The sequence below is a fragment of the Triplophysa rosa genome, linkage group LG19 (assembly GCF_024868665.1).
Source record: "Triplophysa rosa linkage group LG19, Trosa_1v2, whole genome shotgun sequence".
Classification (NCBI taxonomy): Eukaryota; Metazoa; Chordata; class Actinopteri; order Cypriniformes; family Nemacheilidae; genus Triplophysa; species Triplophysa rosa.
The window spans coordinates 19,691,454-19,711,083 of NC_079908.1; the positions used below are offsets into that span (position 1 = coordinate 19,691,454).

Sequence of the window (19,630 nt, forward strand, 5' to 3'; positions counted from 1 at the left end):
CTTTGTTGATTTCTTTATTTATTTCATCTTTCTTTCGTCTCGCATTATAAAAATGCTATTCAGTTGACTTTGGCTTATCATGTTTTCTTTGATGATTTGATTTGTGAGACCCAGAGCTGGACAGAATGAATGCATTAACTATGGTCACCTGCCTTGTCTCTTATATATGTAAACTGACCTCAGCACCAGCACAGGGATTTGGAATTTTGGCCATTGGGATTTTTTTCCCAGAATTCAATGTTTTCCGAGACGATTACAAAGAGGAGCATTTGTGACATGTAAATCAAGACAAACAAACTCTTGTTTTAAACCGTAAGCATGATCATATGTGTTCCAAGAATTGCAGGGATAAACAGTGAAGTCTGCGAGTGTTTTGCCTTTACCCTGAATCTTGTGCTGCAGCATCCTTTAGTGTTCTTCAACGGTGGAAGATCATTTTGTTACACTGCTCTTAAACCTCAATGTCGCTTTCATTTGATTTTTGGTGGAAGAGTGTTGTCTTGATGTGGTTTCTGGTTGTTTTGTATAAGAGCTTGTTTGCGTGAGTGTAATTGTGAGCGATGTGGTGCATTTTACAGTCGCCCCTCAAGTTTACGCCGCGTCTTCAGGAACTTGGAGGTGTTTTTGCAGTCTTAGCTTTTCTCTAAAGCCGCTCGTATCTTGCTGCACAGAACAAAACCGGAACAAAACATTGACTGGGTTTGATGATGCTGTGATCTCATGTTGCTCGCTTTCTGTTGTTTTGTCAAAGATGATGATGCAGAAAATGCTCGACACACCAAGTGGAACATTCATGGCAAATGGTTACAAGGGAAATCTTACAGTTCATTGGTTGTTTGATCTAAACCAGTGGTTCTCAGACTTTATCGTTGTCATGACTTTAAAAATGTAAGGTGCATTGCTTTTCGCAAGATCACACCCTTTTTTTTAGAAAGGCAAATATTTTCAGTGTTTAGCTGGTGAAAGCTTTTCCAAATACACCATTAAGCCTAGTTAGATCTATAACACCACCAGCACTTGAACCATCCTAAATGTTATAATACAGGTTACATCTTTTTAGAGTTAACTCTCTTCTTCAATATTTCCCTTTTTTTGTTACTGACCCTGGTGTACAATTCTTCAGACAGCTTTCTGTAGAACTGTTCATAGCAACACATAAGTCACTATAATCGTTGGTAGTCACAATAGTATTGGACACTTCTATATGCACACAAACACTACTGGTTTAAAGAATGGGAGATTAAAGAGCAAAATGGTTTGGCACAGCCTAACTATTGTTTTCTTTAAGTAGCTAAGCTGTGATCCTGTCTCTGTGTGTTAAGAATTTGTGTTGGATCAATGAATGTAACAGATTGATTTTGGAATGACGTCTCAAAAGCTCTCATACAAGAGGTTTTGTCCATGTGATAAATAAAGGCCGTCTTTGATTTCGCCGGTCACTTCCTGTTTCATCTGTTCTTGTTAATCTATATAATATAACAAACTCCACTGTTAACCTGTAATATTGCTTTTCTTACAGGTTGCTATTAAGAGAACATTCTTTTAATTGACAGAAAACTCAATGAATCCAATTTTCCGTACAGTTCTAGATTTTTAAAGTGATAGTTCACCCAAAACTGAAAATTCTGTCATCATTTACTCACCCTCTTGTCATTTCATTTCAAACCTGTATGACGTTCTTGCTTCTGCACAACACAAAAGAAGATATTTTGAAGACTGTTGATACCTGGCCCCCATTCACTTGCACTGAAAAAAAGTCGTCTTTTGTATTCTACGAATGAAAGAGAAAGTCATAAAGGTTTGAAATGACAAGAGGCTGAGTAAATAAGACAAACAGAATTTTCATTTTTGGACGAACTATCCCTTTAAATGAGGTAAATTGATGGCTTGTGTGGGTGCTGTGCAGTTGATGTACACAGTGCGATACAGTAATGTTATTTTACTAAACAAAACATTAGAAAATAAATATATGTTTTATAGGGGCGGTTTCCCAGACAGGGCTTAAGCCTAGTCCCAGACTAATTTAAATGTTAAAGGTGTCTTGATCGACAACAACTACACTGACATATCTTAAAATAAATCAGTGATTGTTTTGTCTTAAGATGCACACCAGTAATACATTTTTAAAAACGACTTAGATATCCTCATTTAACTAAGGCCTAGTCCTGGTTTAAACTAATCCCTGTCCGGGAAACCGACCCATAGTGTTTAAGACGATCCGTCTAATCAAAACAAGGATTTCAGAGCAGGATTTATGTTTACAGAGTAAAACAAGAAACATTTCCAACACCAAAGCAGATGATTCAAATGTTTAATATCATTTCAGATATTGTGGAGAACATCTTATAATTGTAACAATTCATTTTAAACAAAATGGAAATGACACATTTACATTACCTGGTAAAAAAGCTTTAGCTGTCAAACTCAAACTGACTTTGTGTGTCTGAACTTGCACCGGCTATAGAGGAACATTGTAAAAAATAATGTTCTGGAACAAGGACACATCTGAGCAGCCAGTAAACATTTCAGACCAACATCAGTAAAACAGCTTTTGAGTAGGACAACAATAACAAACATCATTCAGATGTCTAGAATTGTATTATTTATGTAGATTATGTCATTTGCACAGATCCTCAGAAGTGTTACGAGCTGATCAGAGTTCGGTCGGGTTGTTGTTTGGGCGCTCTGGGTTTCCTTGGACTTTTTTCTCTACCCCGAAATCTGCTGGCTTTTAGCTCCGCCTCCCACTGCTTCTTCACCAGAGTATATAACTTCATGGCAGCCTGAGCATCTTGAACCTGTCACACAAACACGCACATGAGACAATGGCAAAACATGTCAAGTGTGATCCAAACACTGAAAATCAGAGACTTACAGATGAATGTTCACCCTTCTGTACTTGAACACCGAGAATCTCTTTGCATAAATCCCTCAACGCAGGACGTCCACTCTGCGACAGAATGTAAAAAACCATCATCAGTCACAGCTCAAAGAGAGTTTAAAGAGAAATGGTTTTAGTAACACACACCTTCACTCTCTCCTGAAACGGTTTGTATTTCTGTGTGTCTCTGATCATCTTCTTCGGATGACCCAACAGTAAAATCTACAAATAAGACGAAGCGTTTTCAATAAATCCGACAACTTTCACCTTTCAGTTGCGTGACCCCTTCAACAGTGTACCGTACCTTTAAATCATTGTGAATGGCGTGTCCCACCAAAACTCTTCCTTTCAGAATTTCAGCCACTTCCTTCTGCACCGTCCAAACTTCCTCACCTGCCAATCACATGACGAATTCACAGTAAACCCAACTGTCAAAACAGTTCACTTGAAATATCTGAAAGGTAAAAAACCTGACCGTTTTTTATGTCTTTCGGTCTGATGCCGCTAACGTCAGTCCTGTAGTCTGTGACCCTCTCTGTGGGTTTGACGTATTTATCATAAATGCATTTGCCAAACCGGTTGACAAGCGAGACTCGCGCTACAATGCTGTCCACTCCGTCAAAGCCGACGCCCACCATCTCACAGTCCATAGCAACAGCGGGGGTCACCCTGAAATCACCATGACAACAAGAGCGATTAGCTTACATCGCAGAGGAGACGATTGAAGACTTCTCATCAAAAGCTACATCAGAGAGCGTTCTCTCACCCTTCAAATGCGTGTTCCTTTACGAGTGCTTTTTCCGTGTCGCTTTGCAGTATTCTGTTACGTTTCCGTGCGATGTCAGCAGCCTCGGATCCCAATGCAGCCTCGATGTCATCAAGGTCCACATCATCAAACCAGATATCAGGCCTGATGGAAAAACACTGGGTTAAACTTCATTCATTTTCTATGCAAAGAAATAGATTTTCACACACGTCGGCGTGTAATGAAAGAGGAAAACATGTCAATGTTTAATTTCATTTTGCAGAAAACTCTCGGTCATGTGCATTGAAGCAGCAGCAAACACATACTCTGTGGTTTTCTTTTCCATCTCCTCTGCTTTCATCTTCTTGTTCATTGGTTTCTCTCTTCTTTCTTCGTTTCTTTTCCTTTTCTCTGCTTTGAACTGTTTGTGTCCCGCTGAGTCTTCACCGTCACTCGGACCTCCACCTTTCCCTGTTCTTCCAGAGCTTTCCGCAGCAGAGTTGACAGCTTGTGTTGGTTTATGTAAACGTTTATCTGGTTTCTGTGAGTCTTTCGGAAGTGATGCAGTTTTGTGTGGCTGTTTCTCTTTAGCGTTCACATGTTTTGGCAGTTTGTCACTTTCAGGCTCTTTTTCAGGATTTGAAGCAAGAGTCTACAATGCCAAAAAACAAACAGAATAAAGTAAACCATCTAACAAAACTATCACACTGTCCTATAGAAATGCAACATGGTTGTGATGAATAATTCCTCTTACCTGCAGCAAATTCTTCCAGTTGCTGGAAAACTCTTTGGTATCTGTTGGTGGCACTATGTCTTTCTTCACAGGTTTTGATTCCTTTTTGGCAGCCCGTTGTGCGGGGAAATAGAAAGTCCTCTCCCCGGAACACTTCAAAGTCCTCTTCCCAGCACGCTTATATTTCTTCTCAGTATGTTTTGACGAGCCATTAGTCTGAACACCCTCGGCATGTTTCTTTAACCTAACTTCAGACATCTTAAGAAGACTTATCGGCTAAGTCAGTCACTAAGTAATATAACACTTTACGAAAGTGTTGTTGAACTTATCTTATTGTTACATTAAGCACGAACCAACTTGCACTTACAATTTACGTGCTCGTGAACTGCATTAGGTGACATTACCAGCTGTTTACATGTGATTTGTAGCGTCCAGATCGACGTTGACTGACGAAAGACATAGTAGCGCAGAGACGAACAAATATTTATCAAACAACTATGACTTCGTGGTAATTTATCGACTTAAAAATACTAAACGAATATAAACCTGAGAATTGTCTGTACCATGAGACAAGCATGCTGGTGAAACTTGCTGTCGTGTGCAACAGCGATGTTGGTCGTGTGGAAGCAACGACCGTTGAAACAACGTTCCGCCCCTTGCAAAACACCTAAAGGTTTTCATTATCATTATGAACTATCAGTTATGTTGAGTCTCTTTGTTATCCACCTGTCTATCAAAATACAGCTTATACATGGGCAAACAAACGCAGTTCCGTATCTGTGGAACAGCTGGAGGAAAGTTGCTAGAGACAATGTTAATGTTACTTGTTTTGTCAGCTTCATCCAAGTACTTATCGGTATAAACCATGCACTCATCTAACCACCAGTTTGATTTACCTGAGGGCACGTTGTTTCGTCTTATCTAAAATCCAAATCAGCAATCGTTTAATGTATCCTCATTGACAGATCTACATTTATAAACTTTGTCATGCTATGAAAAATACAATTCGATTTGGTTACCAATTGTTTTGCGGTAGATGGCTAACAAACCTGTATCTAAAATCACTTCAACAACTCGATAGCTGAAACATTTATTAAATTAAAATGGGCTCAGTGGGGCTCAGTTGGCCTTCTGGTGCAGCTCCACCTCTAGGCTTAGTGGGCCTTGTGGTGCAGCACTGCCTCCAGACTCATTGTAGGGGGTGGGCTCATTTTACTCAGGGAGCCATCAGTCCTTTGGGATCACCAGCAACAGTCTAGCAACCACCCCAGATACCCTAGCAAACACATAGCAAGACCCTAGCCTAGCAACTACCCCAGGTACCCTAGCAACTGCATAGCAACCACCTAGTAACTGCATAGCAACAGCCTAACAACCACATAGCAACTACCTAGCAAACGTATAGCAAGACCCTAGTCTAGCAACTACCCCAGGTACCCTAGCAACCACCTAGCAACTGCATAGCAACCATATAGCAACGCCTTAGCAACAACCCTAGTTACCCTAGCAACCACCTATTAATTGCATAGCAACCACATAGCAACAGCCTAGCAACTACCTAGCAAAAGCATAGCAAGACCCTAGCCTAGCAACTACCCCAGGTACCCTAGCAACCACCTAGCAACTACATAGCAACACCTTCGCAGAACGCAACACCCTAGCAACCACATAGCAACACCCTAGCAACCATATAGCAACACCTTAGCAACCATATAGCAACAGCCTAGCAAACACCCCAAGTACCATAGCAACACCTTAGCAACCACATAGCAACAGCCCAGCAACCACCCCACGTACCATAGCAACACCTTAGCAACCACATAGCAAAATCCTAGCAACCACCCAAAGCACCCTAACAATGACATAGCAACACCTGACTTAGCAACTACCGAGCAAATGCACAGCAAGACCCTAGCCTAGCAACTACCCCAGGTACCCTAGCAACCACATACATAGCAACACCCTAACAACTACCACTAGTACTTTAGAAACCACATAACACCCTAGCAACCACTTAACAATGTATCATGCTACAGCATGTTAGGGTCATGTTAAACTCCGTAAAGCTAAATATTGCTAGCATCATGTTAAATGCTTAGATCATGGTTAAATATAACCATTAAGTTAAGATGAAGGTAAAACAAGTCAAACTTGTTAATATCAAATCTTAAAACTTTTTTTATTTACTTTTCAGGCCAGGCTTTGTCAAACCTGTTTGTTGTCCTCAAACTTTACTATCTAGTTTACCATTAAAACATTTCTTTCCAGTAATTTCAGTAGAATTTATTGGTGTTCTTGTGGTTTCTATTCACCAATTAACACCGGACGATAGTACGATAGTAGAGACCCACAGAGACCATTATAGTTCCTATCGTGCATTTATAAAAAAAAGTTTGTTCGTTTAATTTAACTATAGGCTATATATTTTATATTTATCTAGTTATTTTATTTATTACTAAAACATTATGACAGTGAACCATTGTATACACAGACGCATGTAATGTTTTAATACAAGATACTTTATTTACAGCCATCCATATTAATCTCCATTAAGAGTATGAAACAGAGCAAAACACTTTATGATGAGAAATGTGCCAGTTAAAATATTCACATGTACACTAAATCTAAAACTCAAACTTAGACTTATTTAAAGCAGCTTTTTGAAAAAAAAAAAACTCATTTAGGTCACATGACATTTAGTGCTAAAATGCTTTTCATGTCAGGGATAAAAGTTTTAACACACTTCTTTAATCAAGACACTACACAACACATGAAAAAAATCATTATTATTGTTAGCATGAAAATATTTCACGATTTTATACAAACATTTTAAAAGAACATCCTTTTTTTATGGAAAAACAATCACTAAAAGCTCAGGAAAACAGTCGACACACTGAATACCTGCTAAGTATAAAAAATAATGTTAACGATATCCACTTTCATTATCATCACATGTATGTTGCATGTTTAAGTGAATGGCATCCAACTAACATGTCAGAATTGCATTTTGATGCAACTCTAAAACTGTCGTAACTCTTACAGTTCGGTCACATAATGAGTCTGAAAAATTATGTTAAAAATAGTGGTTATTGCTTCCGGTTCATTCATCACATGTTTAAGATGCAACGTGAAATAGAACCCAGTGCATTTTCACAGGTATGTTGGTATGCATACACAAAACTTACTGTGAACAGTACACAAAATCCAAATATAGTACGAATAAAATACAATTATTCAATTCTGAACATAACCAATGAAGGCATTTTATGGCAGGGAGTGGTGAGGGGGTCTTATTATACTGCCATCTAGAGGAGATAAAGGAATGATTCTTTAAAGAAATATTATTTTTCAATACGACAAACTCACAATCAATCAACCGGTTTACTTTCCTAATAAATATCCCATAAATAAATCCTTATGCACAATTTAGCAGTATTCAGCATCCTTAAACATTACTTTCACCACCAACATTTCTGTTCAGTTGATGTAACAGAGGCCTCATGGGTAGTCAGTAAGACATAATATAACGTTTCCACCTCTCACAAAAAATCCGACACCACTGGTTTAAGACAATGTTGTCGACGGAGACAGTCTCACGTAACCAGTCTGGTGAAACTCAAACTAGTCAAAAACCAGTTTCTACATGCAGTGTGTATAGGTGGCCGTTTTTAGGTTCATCTGAAAAATAAAATCCCAGTGTAATCTGGGAAAAGATAGCCAATCAGATCACACACATAGTGTCCTCTGAGGCCATAATGGTTTTCCCATTTATATATATATATAAGATATGTACAGTTGTTTTAAATACAGTTGTGTGTGTTTGATTTAGTACACTGGTGTGTAGAGCAGTTGTCCACTGAAGAGTCTGCGTTTGAGTTCCTTCCACAGCAGACTGCGTTCCCTCTGAGATCCCTTCATGATGCCGCGGTTCTCCTGCGCCCTGCGTGACAGGTAAGGGATGACCTCGTTCACAGGACCGTACGGGACATACTTGTACACCGGGAATCCAGCTTGACCTGTTCACACGGACGTTTACATTAGACGGGTTAATTTGAGTAATTGCTAGAAAGCTACCAGCTTTTGTTTTGTCATTTTAATGTTTAAAGGGACAGTTTATCCAAAAGTGTAAGTACTTTTATTATTTATTCATCTTCATGTCATTTCAAATCTGTATGACCTTCTTTCCTCTGCAGAACACAAAAGAAGATATGCTGAAATGCGTTGTTAACCAAACAACACTGGTCTTCATTGAATTCCAATGTGGGGACACATTTCTCAAAATATCTTCTTTTGCGTTCCACAGAAGAAAGAGTCATAGACAGCTTTTGAACAACATGAGGGTGAATAAATGATGACACATTTTAAACATTTTTGGTAAACTAACATGTTAACGAATGCATTTTTCTTTAAATATGTTTTTTCCAGATAAAACATGATCATCTGTTTTCGCGCTCACCCAACGGGAAGCTGATCTGGTCACACATTCCCAGCAGCTGGCCAAAGTAAACCTTATTCTCGGTTGGAGAGAGACCCATCTCATTCATTCTGTACAGAGAAACACACATTAGATACTGAGCAAACACTGACCGCTCTCTATCTGCCCTGAATGTGTGTCTGTACTCACTTTTCCAGGGTGAATTTAACTGTGTCCTCGTTGTGAGACGCCACCATCACATTTGCCATCTTATTGAGATGAATCTCTTCCAGGACGTACTCCAAACACCTATTAGACAGAAAACAAAACACTTATCTCACCTTTAAGATTTCAATCCATAACAGAGACATAAAGAGAGAGAATAAATACAAAATAATCCCAAAATATGTGTTTTTGTCTCTAGCCACATTACATAACTTTGCTTTTTACAATGTTGATAAACAGGCACACAAAGCTTTCTGTGTTAATATTTACATTACACACACATGTCTGGTTTATTATCTCCTTGGGGACAGTCCATAAGCGTAATGATTTTTATACTGTACAAACTGTATATTTTATCCCCTACCCCTAAACTTAAAGATCATAGAAAACTTTTTGCATTTTTAGATTTAAAAAAATATATTGTTCTATGTTGTTGTTTTAGTCTTTTCCGTCCTCATCCGCATTTCGTCCTTAAACTGTGCGGTGTCAATGCAATGCGTACAATGCAAACATTTTCCAATAAATCTCAATATGCGCGTAGAAAATGGTGTACGCACAAAATGGGCATTGAAATGTTACTGTGGGATGTGTAATGTTACAATTTTACTGTGAGCCTGCGATAAAAAAATTATGATTCAAAATTACAAAAAGAACCTTTTAAAATAATACATAAAATTAATGATCATTTATTCGTTTTTTTGGAGGAGCAAGCCAGTCCCCAAAAACGACCAATGAACACTGGATCAGGAGACAAAGACAGTCACATGATCTGATTTTAAAGGTTAAGTGGGGCGTACTTCTGGTACATTCTGTTGGTGGCTTCATAATCAGGGTTGATGGGATCTTCGTATCCGATTTCTGCGGCGCGTGATCTCTCCTGGTACATGTACGCACCACGAACCAGTTTAGCGCCGAAGTACCAGCCCTCCCGTCGTGAGAGCTCCATATCGACAGACACATTATCATACGCCTCCTACAAACACAACAGTTTTTATTGACTTTCTCATGTGATCTATCACAAAACTACACCAAATAAAAGACATAATTATTGCCAGAAAGCCATCAAAAGCCGTATGGAAGTTGTATTCGAATCACACAGTCTCATGAAAGCAATATAGCATTTCTGACTCATTGTGTTTTTGTGTGACGTGTTTGTTTAAACCTCACATGACCCACATCTCTTACATTGTGGTATGATAATAGAGCCGTCTGGGCGTGTGCATGCGGATTAGATGTGCATGAGGAATACACGAGTCTTTGCTCGTGTACATTCCTTCAGGTGTGTGTTTCTGTGACTCACTTTAAGGTAACACTGATAGGTGTTAAAGATGTTGGGCTTTTCTCTGTTGAAGATCCTCTGCATCTCCAGCGTCAGTCGGCTGATGGCCGGCTGGAAATACGTCTGCTCTGCGTCCACCATCAGTCGCACACCGCTCTCCACAGCATGCTGAAAGAAACAAACACACACAGAGAGTTATACAATACCTTCATTGTGCGCTTGAGTGAACACTGTTACACAACCATCTGTTCTTCTCAGAAAGTTTCCTTCTCTTTATAATGCCGCCATTAGAGTCAACACGAGGATTTAAAACCAGAGGCTGAGACAGAAAACAGAGAACGCCTGCCAGGAAAGTTTAGAGCCAGCTAAACACGTCTTGACCAAATGCTAAATCCCTGAAGTCAAAAAAGAAAATGTATTTACTCTCACAACAACAAGTGTAAACCTGTAATTATGTTGGTCAGACCGATTAACGGCTGATATTTGGACATTTTAAGAAAAAAATGACCCTGATAGACTTTCAAAGAAGAACTCGGCCTAGAGACGTTTTTGTTTTTAAAAATGTTCATAACATTTCAGACACTGAAAACCCATGCACTGCTACTTTCATTTTTAATAATTATTATAAAATTGAGTTTGTACTTTTGCCGAGTTTCGAGAACTTACGAGCTGGAACGCTTACAGATAAATGAACCCAATAGTAAATAAGGTGAAGAAAAAATACACCTAAATGTCTCATTAATATACGGATAATTAAAAGATGTTTTTTTTACTAACATTTCCTTCAGTTTAATATTGTACTTTTCCCTTTCTCTTTATCATTTCTTCTCACATTGTGCTTCTGTGTGCGTGTTTTGTGTTATCTTGTGCAAGATAAGACTCGGTTTGACATCGTGTAACCTTGAGAGCCTGCTTCACGCTGTTCTTCAGAACAAAATGTTAAGCAAATGAAATGAAGAAGGCCGAAACTTGTTGAGATCGTTTTTAAAAAATTAATGAACTGCACACGCACACAAAGCGAACCCAAGCGAAAGACAGAAAGACTATTTTATCAAACAAACATTCTCTACTAGCCCTTCATCTACTATATTATCATGCATCTTAATGCATTTTGACTCATCAGTCTTTAAATGGAAAAATACTGCTGATTTAATACATTTGTCAATATTGCAAATAATACTGAAGATACTTTAGTTCTGTACACGCGTGTATGACACACAGAGGTCAAAACATGACGTAAACAGCAACCGTTCTCTGTAGGCTTCTGGGTCAAGCACAGATGAACGAAATCACGAGGGCCTTTTGTGTCAGATGTTGCGTTAACGGGTCATCATCGTCCAGACACTGTGTGTGTGTAAAGTCAAGCACAATCGAATGGTTTCTGACCTAACATTTATGTACATTTGCAACTTTTGCAACTATGTACATATGCTGTGGTAGCAATGCTTTCAAAATTCATTTATTCACCCCGTCAAAAACAAATATTACAACAAATTTCAGTTCGAAGGTCAGTTCGATTTAATGCAATCTTGAATAATTTGCACAACAAAACAAGTTCAAGTTGTGGGCTACATGTGTGTGCGCAGACAGTAATTGATATACTTTACGACATGCACTTATTTTTTATAGCAATACACTCTTTTATGTAAATTTACCATGGTTTTACTATAGTATAGTAGCTGTAGTGACTATGGTCTTTTGTGTAGATTCACACTACATAATCGATTCAGGGAGTGAAAAGCAATTTAAAGATAGCGTCCAAATGTATAGGTATAGTGTCCAAATGTACAGAATACTATTGACCCTACCATGGTAAAAGGCCTGAAACACCACTGTTTTATAAGTGTATGTTCATACTGAAATCATTATAATCAAACTCTGGTTACTATGAATAAAACATGGTAAGACGTTTGTCTATGCGTGTTGTGTTTTGTTGGTGGTACCTTGGCCAGAACATCCATCCTCTGCAGCATCCTCTTCATCTGTTTCTCCTCTTCATCAGTGAATTTGCTCAACAGGGGCTCCAGGTGACCCCTCTGTGAAAACCCAGAGTTTGTATGAAGAGAACACCGTCGGTGTGTATTAGCAGGGGTATGCGAGTGTGTGCGTTACCTCCATGTTGGGCACCACAAGCAAGTTGGAGATTTTGGTTGTGTCATTGATAAGACTGTTCCAGTCCAACAGATCAATGGTTCTACAGGAACAAAACAGAACCAGCTTGTGTTATTTACACAAAGAATTGTGATAGAATGGAGATCTGATATGGATAAATAATCTATTGGAAGATTCATGTAATCGGATTAAAAATCCCAGCAAAAGAGTCTTACCCAGATGAACCCAGTTTCTCTCCAGTAAACCAGTTCTTAATGTCAGATTTAGCGCCGACTCCCAGTTTGATCAGACTGTCCTGCAGGTGAAATACAAAAGGTTAACACAATGTGTATAATAGAACTTTGACGGCCACGTTGGCAACTTGAAACTTACATTTTTTGTTAGTGAAGGCTGTGCAAAAGTCTTGATTATTTTTCTCTGCTCTTGAAAATGACTGATCTACATAATGCCACAAGTTAACCAATAATACACAATTCATTCACGTCCAAGCTTATATAACTATTTTCTTTTTAAATACTCATTCAGAAAACTGTCATATTGTTAAATGTTTTATGAATGCTGTATTTATACATATTAAATACATCTTTCTATTTTTTGTTCTTTGCGTATATGATTCTATTGCATACTGTGGGGAGTGTGTTGTAAAAACATTTTACTTTATATCAGACTGTGTACGGTAATGTATGTTTGACAAATACAACTTTAAAACTTTATTGCAACGAATGTTTTGAACGAACCGGAATTGCATAACTGTCGATGCAACTTTTCATTTGCATTATAATTGTGAAGATGCCAAACCTGAAGTTGTTCCAGTTCCAGTTTCTGTTCCAGTAAGGCCATCCCATCCTTGCCCTGATGTGCTGCCAACAGATGAAAAAACCTCCTCCATTTCACCAGCACCTCTGAGAACTGAAGCTTTAAGAGAGGATGAAACCAGATGAAGCCCACTATCATCTGATGCGATTTAACTTGACAGAAATGAGACAAGAAACAAGTTACCAGGAACTGCGGTCGCCCCAGTGCCGTCATCTTGATGGCAGAAAATCCATCGACAGAACTTCCGGCTACAACACACCAACGTAGACAAACATTTTAAGATTTCAAGAGCATAAATACATCCAGAACAGTGTTTGTCTCACCGGACGCTTTAATGCAGTTGATGAAGGTTTCCATGTGATGGTCACATTTGGCCTCATCTGCGTAGAAATACGTTCGGGCGCTGATCACTCCTCCACGCCGATCTCCGAACTGACGATGAGCTGTGTACTTCTTCTCACGATGGTCCATACCTGAATATTGATTTTAGATTCACATCAGTTTCCGAGATAAAACCTCAAAGCAAAGCTATTCAACGGACAGCATCTGTCATCATGAGATTAAAGTCTGACTATGCTTTCCAAGTCGAATTGAAATAGCCTTCATAACACAATTTTTTAAACAATTAGAAAGCAGTCCTACATTTCTGGTTCAGCCTGATCACAACATTATGCAAAAAGCTGAACATTTTCTCACAGAACATACGTGCCTCAACAGGACAAGATCTGACATGACTGGAAATTAAAGTCTTACTACCATTTCCAAGTCAACAAAAAATGCGACACATTTTATTTCGATAATAAATGTTTCTCAGTTTTATAATACCTTATAGAGGAAAGGTTATTTTGGTCTAAGATACAGAATACCCCACACATGAGCTTGCAAAGTTAAATTCAGCCCCTTCACCAGGAGAACCCACGGGTAAACCAGCTTTAACCAGTCTGAGCGAGTAACACACACACACACACACACACACACACACCAGTCTATTTCAGCTTCAAACACAGACAACACACATGGTTCCTGCTCACACAGCACGAGCCCAATGCCAAAGCCTGTCATAAAAACCCCACCAGATAAAACCCAACTAACTCCCAACACCCTTAGGACGCAAACCCATGTCAACACCCTAAAGTTCAAATGAAAACACTGTACTCTCAGAGTCCTGAGGGATGAATACAGCGGTTTTCACTAAAGACAAAACAAACGATTTGTTTCATTAAATGCTTTTTCATCATCATCAGAAATATTAATAAACACATAAAAATAAAACGTGTATTCAAAATAAAAGATGTGTGCTTCTGCTTCTAAAAGTGGCTGTAAATCTAAGTCATCTGCATTAAACATTTTTACTCCTTTAATGTTATTAGATTGTTAGAATATTCTTAGGTGTAAACTTTAGCATGCATTATGTTTTAATGTTCTTCGAGCACGTGTGGGGATCAAATCTACACCCGTGGGTGTTTTGGATGAACGTGTTTGACAAATGGATAAACGCAAAAAGAGAAATAATTCGCAGTGCTTACCGTGATCCTCTTTCTCAGCCTCTGAAACACATGAGCTGAAAAAAGAGAAAAAGAAAATGATTCAGTTACTCTTAAACCAGTGAAACGCTGGAGCTGATGTGAGTTCTAATTCAAGAATATATTATATTAGATATTAAACCACACACAAACACGTTTCCATGTTTTACGTCTTTCCAAAGACACGATTAACTGTTTATTCTATCCCCTAAACCTACTTCTACATCTCACAGAAAATATTTGTCAAACATTTTCAGAGTTCATTTCTCCGAATACATTTTTCATAACACACAAGCTGTTTTCTTCACGGGCACTCCAAAGGGTCAAAAATCTTTGTGGAGACATTTTTATCCTTACCAGTTAAAGTCACACGCACACTTGTCAACCAGCCAGTGACACAATGTTCAGAATTCTCGCTGGGATTTATATTCAGTCACATGCAATGGCGTGGGTCATTTGCTGCGCAACAAACCTCGGTCAACAGACAGTCAAAGTTCAACAAATAAGTTTGTAAACTCAATTCAAGATAAGTTTGGAAACTTGATTATTTCAAAGCCGATCAAAGTTTAAGCCTTGTGAATGACGTCATTATAAAAGGTGCCCGACCTGACCTTTAACACCTTCAAACATGACGTTTGGCTGCAAGTGTGCAGAATGCTGCAATTCTATTGCAAACTCATCACAAAACACACTAACTCATCACCTCACTAAAAGTACATACAACAGCCTGACACGCCATTTTTATAATATAGAGATGGATCTGTCAATATGTTAGGCGTGTCAGTAGCCCGAACACTACATGGTGGGATATATAGCGTTCTCAGAATGCCAGTGATGTTCAAACCATGTTAAACGACATTAGTGATTATTTTATGCTTTTAAAAAATGTGTTCATTACGTTTATGTAATACAGGATGTGATCATCTGCTCAATCTTGTTTTAACACATTTAATACCACATGGTAAATCACATGATATTAGTCACATGAACAGTGTGACTGCCGACAATATGCACGCCTGAGAGCGAGCTTGTGTTCACCAACAAAACCACAGCGACATTATGTTCTATGCAAACAGGCGAGGTCTCATCTTCTCCAAAACACATTATGTAACACTAACTTAGGGGCTTTGCCTTTTTATTCTAATATAAAGTGAGCACATTTTCACAGGGAGCTGGATGAATTGAGCTGGCCTTTAGTGTCCCGAACAAGCTGTGACAAGGAACTTGTTTTCCGAGCTGTCAAATGGTTTTCAAAGTGGATTTATCCTATTTCAAAGACAGATCTAGTGTTTATTTAGGGCGGTGGTATCTGCACCACAGATCTCATTTTCTGCTGTTACTCAACACGCTTGGCATCTTCGGCCAAACTCACGTGACACTTTCTGAGGGCGGAGAATAAGCAGGGGGCCTTGGCCAAACCGACCAACGAGGAAGAAGGTAATCTGAAACTTTTCACACATGCAGCCAAAAACGTGACATGGTTTCAATGCAGTTAAACTTGGACTATCAGTTTGACATAAATATTTGAAAAGTATTTAAAGAGACAGTATCAGCATTATAAAGGATTATTAAGATCTTTATTTTGTAGATTGTTGTATTGTTATCTGTGGTTTTGTTACAAAAAGTAAACCCTCATACTCACTCCATTTCTTTCTTTTCAGCCTCCTCTTGGGTCAGATCCTCCTCCACGCTGTAGTCCAGAACCGAGCCGACACCAAACGCCTGGTTCTTCTCAATCAAGGGCTTGATGGAGTTCTGGTCCTCGCCTGCCACAAACTGCCCATAGAAGGTCATCTTCATCAGTTTCTCAAAAAGCCGCTGACCAAAAACTTTCTTACTGAGATCCATCAGCTGGGAATGAAAAGTGAGAAATATAAGTAAGTGCCATTCAGCTGTAGCAAAATTGTCCTAATATCACAAGAACTCTATTGAATTTACAATGGGAATTGTATTGGTTTTAATGGAAACCATAATGGTCTGTGTTAGTCTCTACTGGTAATGTTTTGGGTTCTATTGGAGGGATGTTTTCTGGCAGATGGAACCAATATAACCCCATTATATCATACTGGAATAAGATCGGAAACACACTATATAAAGGACTGTTGTTATGCTTTTAGTGGGAAACAGCACACAGGGATTGCACATTCTTAGAAAACAAATGTGTATAGTAATGCAATGTAAATCGCTTTGGATTAAAGCAGGGGTCTCCAACACCTCGCTCGTGAGTTACCTGTAGCTCGTGGCCTGATTGGATGACGCACTGATTCAGACTGAGCTGATATAGACAGGTGTCCCACCCCCTCCATTTAAAATAAATGATTTGTTTTGACAGGTAATTTTAATTATTTCTTTAAGGGTTTTAGTTGAATTCAAGCTGGCTGCGATATGCAATGTGTCGATATTTTTTAATGCGTAGCTTGTCTGTGAAGCACGGCTCTGGGATCAGTAGGAAATTCTGCTCGATCTAAAAGCAGTGCGAGTTTGAGTCGCTTATAATGTGCATTTGAAAAAGCAACACCCGTCAAACATGATCATTATAAATATACTTTATTATCATAAAAATACCTTATGAGGCTTGAGTAATAGTGATAAAAAGATGTCCATAGGCATTTCATGGATTCTAGAACGTGTTATGGTCTTCTTCTGCAGTGCGTATTTGGAGTTTCCGCACGAGTGCGCCCTCTGGCTTTCGGATGCAGCAGCATTTTCCCGTACTTCACTCAAAAACTGTGCATAAATCACGTGATATTTATCGTCGGTTTATCGCGACAGTCCTAATTAAACCTATATTTGATTATGAAAAACCTGCGGTAAAATACTGCTCAGCGTTTTTAAGAAAGATATAAAGAGTCCCAGGCAGGCTCGACACGACGCAGATTAGGTTTCATTTTGTGTGAAAACATGACGGAAGTCAATATGCGCCACCTGCTGTCAAACTGTGGATTTACAATTTTATATTATCCGAAGTGCTGAGATTTTTTGAAAGCGTATTAGCCTATGTAGAACTGTTACTGTTACATAAAATATAATTTATCCTTCGAACTTGTCCTTTAATGTACAATTTAAAGGCTGAAATTTAAGGTTTATCCTTTAATAAAACATGTTGTTGGTCGAAACTTTATTTGAACATGATAATATGTTATAGTATTTTTGTTAGTTTAAAATCCGTCCATAATTTTGTATGTTTTTATTTCAATGTTTATGCAAAAAGAGCATAGTGCTCCTACTTTTGTTGGTTTTCGATAGTAAAATGTGGTGATTATTTCAGCATGTGTATCAGTACTTTTTGAACAATTCCAGCACATTTTAACATTAACAGTATTTTATAACATATGGGTAGCTCTCCGCCACTTTCATTTTTAAAAAGTAGCTCTCGAATGAAAAAGGTTGGAGACCCCTGGATTAAAGCGTCTGCCCAATGCGTAAATATCTCACCTCTTTGTTTTTATCAACTAGGAAGTCAAAAGAACAAAGTTTAAACACCAGCAGACTTCTGAGCAGCTCCAGCGTATCTTTGCTCTTGTACGCTTCCTGTGAATTGTCGAAATCGATGGATATGTGCGCGCGCTGACTGCGCGATTTGGCTCCGCTGATGAGATCCTGCGTCTCCACTATAGCGCACGACGAATCCAGCGGCGCTTCCTCGGACTTCAGCTTCTTGGACGCGACCGTGGAGCGCAATCGCACCCCGAATAACTTATCCGGCTTTACCCTGGCCATAGCAGGTATAACTTTGGAGTAAGGCATTTTTCGAGAGCTTGGTTCGTTGACGGAAGCGGAGAGACGTTCTCGCGCCTGACGTTTCTAGATGAATGAGATGGAAACTCCCCGAGCTGGGACTCATGAAAGCGCCCTTTAAAGATGCAAATACATTCAGAACCTCTGAGAGATGATTGGCCCCTGCGCTGTGACGCACCGCACTGGCCCCTATTACGTAATTACGTGCTGTAGGGGTAAAGATGTGGACGAAATTGTACTCCAAATCTGCCTGTCTACATCAGTTTGCCTGTCTGGAGACCAGATTTATCTTTTAAAAAAAAAATCAACAATGGTTTTGCTACAAATAAAATATAAAAGGTTAATATAATAAAGCCATAGTAGCCACAAATTAATCATAGTTTAACCATGATATGAGTAGTAAAACTGTGGTTGTAAAAAAAACAAAAAGTAACCGCTTTGTATTTCATGTTTTATAATTGGTATAAAAGGACTAAATAGGACTCTAGCCATCAAATACATTTAAACAGTTTACTGGTTTAGCTCAATGTTCGGTTGTTGTTCTAACAGCTTTTTAGTTGAGTAAGCTATAGGCAGTGAGTTACTCAGACTGGGTTTCCTCCTTTTTTAGCCAATCACGATGTGGGCCTTGGCCAAAGCTGACCAATGAGGAAGAAAGTATTCAGGGACTGTTTCCACTCATGCAGCCAAAAAGGTTCCAATGTCACTTGCAAGTTTAAACTCAAGCTGAAACACAATATGATTTATTTGATCACTTTTTAAAGATATTTTGTAAATCTTCCAGATTTTCTTTTCCCAACAACCGAGTTCAGGTAACAATAATATCATCCAGGACATTTTAGGATATCTGTGTAGTATGACTCTGTGTATAATGATAGTTGTAAACGATATTTAAAAAGACAATAAAGGTGAATGATTTTACAAACTGAAGAGTGTCAGTAAAAGTTGTGAATGTACATAAATGTTTATTTCCATCATTTACTAGCTGTAATCTGCCAAATCATGCTCATATCCCAAAAGAAAAAGTGCTTCTGTTGCAATAGTAATACTGCAGTTTGATCTCAGTTATTTAAAAAAAGCTGATGCACCGAAGCCCACCCCATCAGTACTCACGAAATATTCAACGTCTTTGGGGCCAAAAAACTTTCTTAACTTTCCTCTGGG

At 38.7% G+C, this 19,630-nt stretch overlaps 2 protein-coding genes across 3 annotated transcripts; both read right to left on the reverse strand.

The window, feature by feature from the left end:
- Positions 1-2,296: 2,296 nt before the first annotated feature.
- On the reverse strand, positions 2,297-4,982 carry rexo4 (REX4 homolog, 3'-5' exonuclease). The gene is made up of 8 exons (XM_057360495.1): positions 4,381-4,982; positions 3,953-4,278; positions 3,648-3,791; positions 3,357-3,550; positions 3,186-3,274; positions 3,029-3,103; positions 2,876-2,950; positions 2,297-2,798 (listed from the first exon to the last, which is right to left on the reverse strand). The coding sequence occupies exons 1-8, from the start codon at positions 4,615-4,617 to the stop codon at positions 2,643-2,645; spliced, it is 1,296 nt and encodes a 431-aa protein (XP_057216478.1). The 5' UTR covers positions 4,618-4,982; the 3' UTR covers positions 2,297-2,642.
- A 1,875-nt stretch (positions 4,983-6,857) lies between these two features.
- On the reverse strand, positions 6,858-19,356 carry prodha (proline dehydrogenase (oxidase) 1a). 2 transcript variants are annotated; one of them, XM_057360376.1, is made up of 15 exons: positions 18,164-19,356; positions 16,371-16,579; positions 14,732-14,766; positions 14,361-14,396; positions 13,529-13,678; positions 13,389-13,453; positions 13,188-13,304; positions 12,605-12,684; positions 12,390-12,471; positions 12,221-12,313; positions 10,299-10,445; positions 9,796-9,971; positions 8,984-9,082; positions 8,816-8,904; positions 6,858-8,375 (listed from the first exon to the last, which is right to left on the reverse strand). In XM_057360376.1, exons 1-15 carry the CDS (start codon positions 18,473-18,475, stop codon positions 8,185-8,187), a joined length of 1,881 nt encoding a protein of 626 aa, XP_057216359.1. In that variant the 5' UTR covers positions 18,476-19,356; the 3' UTR covers positions 6,858-8,184. The 2 variants fall into 2 exon arrangements, with proteins under 2 accessions (XP_057216359.1, XP_057216360.1); XM_057360377.1 differs by lacking the exon at positions 14,361-14,396 and having other exon boundaries at positions 18,164-19,354.
- Between the last annotated feature and the right edge of the window lie 274 nt (positions 19,357-19,630).